We start from the raw sequence: 2,276 nt of genomic DNA, 5'->3' as shown, positions 1-2,276 counted from the left end.
ATGCCGCCCTGCTGGGCGTTGAGCATGTTCAAAGCCGATTCTTTGGTCTTCCGTGTTCATTTTCACCTGGATGTTGTGGTCGAGCAAATGGGTTTCGAGTTTGTCTTTTCAGCTCGCCTTCCCTGAGCTATGGCAGGGGTCTGGGACATGAGCAGAAGCCAGTTCTGGCAACGGTTCCTAGCAGCCAGCAGCTGAGGAATGTCAGTCTTTCTGTGACGACCACTGCAGCGGGGGGCAAGTATGAAGCTGTCCATCAATGAAGGAGCAGAGGCTGTGCCTTTTGGCTTTACTACAGTCCCCATAGAACCACAGAGAAAATAAGCCTTTGATGAATGTTTGCCAAATAAAACACACACACACAAACTTAAATCGGTTATTTAAGCATCTACCATCCTAGGGCTCTTTAAACTTGAACACACACAAAAATTACCTGGGCTTCTCGAAAGAATGCAATTCTGATGCAGACGACCTTGGACGGGTTGGAGTCAAGGCCGTAGACGAATCTCTTCTGCATTTCTAACAAGCACCCGAGGATGCTGGTGCTGCTGGTTCCCCAGCCAGACTTTGAGTAGCAAGGCACTTAAAAATGCATGCTACTTAGTTGCTCATATTGAAGTTGATGTGTCTATTTCATTAGTAATTATCATGCACAGTGAACGCTTTCTTCCGAGGCAGAGCTGGCTGGGTTATAGGGTACTTAATCCCTGTCTAGTAATTAGACAATTTGTCTCGTAACCAGCATCCTGCACTTGTATAAGTGGGGCTTGCTTTTTTTAAGTTTTGCATCACCATAGAAAACCTGCTTTCCACCATGAGATAAAGCATGTGGTCAATGACATCTAAGATCATTGTCAAATCCGAGGCTGCTCCGATGACGGCCACCGCCCACGCGGATGCTGTGTGACGTGGGACGGAGAGCAGCAGAGAGCGTTATTTCCTTTTTCGGTTATTTATGTGCACGCTGTGCAGAAGTTAAGTTATTTTTCCCATTCCAGGACAGTTGACATGAGTCGAAGGGGAAAATAAACACCAACTCTGTGTCTTACCTGGTTATGTTTGTCTTCAGCAGGTGCACCATACGAATTCCTATACAAGGTTGAAATCCCAGTATTTTGAGCTGAAAGCAAAGGAGAAACAAAAGTATTAGGAAAGACAGCAAAATTTCAAATGGGGGCGGATGGTTATCGAGGCAAGTTGTTGCCCCAACGACCTTGGGTTCTCGTGGACCGTTCCAAGTGGAAGAAATTCTTGGGCCCTGGACACTTCATTTTGCATACAGATATTAAGAAAGAAAACAGTTCTTCTCTAAAAAAAAAAATCCCACAGTATGTCAGCCTCTTGCAGTAATGTTCAGATTGTAGACAGGGTCAGGGCAGGTATGACAAACAGATGGTCATTTTGCAAGGTTTATTGCCTTCCTTTCTGGTGAAAACTGGCGGATAATAAAAGCTTGTCACCTGCGCTGAAGCATGCAGGAATCTGTATCGGCAGCTTTGTTTTTCAGCTGGAGAATGATGAGAATGAAATTTCTAATTTGAGCTCACAGAAGTGCTTGGTCATCTTTCAGACAGTTCATTTCTCAAAGGCCCAAAGGGCAGGAGGGAAGTGCCCTGGGCGTCGGAGCAGCTGAGGCTTTGGAGTCCTGTGAGACACAGAGATGGTGGCCCCCACTCTGTCTCGTGAGCAGCCTGAGCTTCTAGTCACAAAAAGGAAGGTCTCCTTCAGTTGCCAGGTTAGGGTACCTATGTGTCCACTTCCTCACCTGGAACCCTCCAGGCTCAGGCCACAGACCTCGCGGAAGGCCCAGGGTGCCACACCCCTCTTGGCAACTATAGTCATAACTGAAGAAAGCTTTGAAAATGTTTATCGAGTGTCATTGGGGCATAAAACACCCTAGAAGTAAAGAAGAGATTACCTTTTGCTTCCCGTGTCTACGGGATGATGAAATTGGATGGCACGCTGTGCCTTCTCTGTATCTCATAGATACAGGCCATTCTAGACACACATTCAGTGTGACCTATCATTTCGCCCATGATTATTACCAAAAGCACATAACAGCGGTATAAGAAAACTCCTCTTGGGAAATTTTATTTGGGAAGTGAGGACTGAGAGCCCATTTTTGATTTTAAAGGCCACTTGGGTAAACTCTGGTTGAACACACATCACTGCTGTCTCTGTGTCACCGTGGAAACCACCACCTCCTGCCTGGACCAAAGCTACAGAACCCTCAACGGGCCAGCTTCCGCTCTGCCCAGTCCTGCCCCTCCACCCATCCC

General features: G+C 46.8%; 1 protein-coding gene across 1 annotated transcript in view; it reads right to left on the bottom strand.

Annotated features, from left to right (window-relative positions):
- Positions 1–2,276, bottom strand: part of CTNND2 (catenin delta 2) — a 700,986-nt gene that overhangs the window by 8,388 nt on the left and 690,322 nt on the right. Inside the window, exon 24 of the mRNA XM_011364122.1 lies at positions 1,047–1,117. Within this exon, the coding sequence (XP_011362424.1) occupies positions 1,047–1,117 (71 nt within the window). The remainder of the gene's footprint in view (positions 1–1,046; positions 1,118–2,276) is intronic.

The sequence above is a fragment of the Pteropus vampyrus genome, unplaced genomic scaffold (assembly GCF_000151845.1).
Source record: "Pteropus vampyrus isolate Shadow unplaced genomic scaffold, Pvam_2.0 Scaffold94, whole genome shotgun sequence".
Classification (NCBI taxonomy): domain Eukaryota; kingdom Metazoa; phylum Chordata; class Mammalia; order Chiroptera; family Pteropodidae; genus Pteropus; species Pteropus vampyrus.
This window is presented reverse-complemented; position numbering and strand designations above follow the sequence as displayed.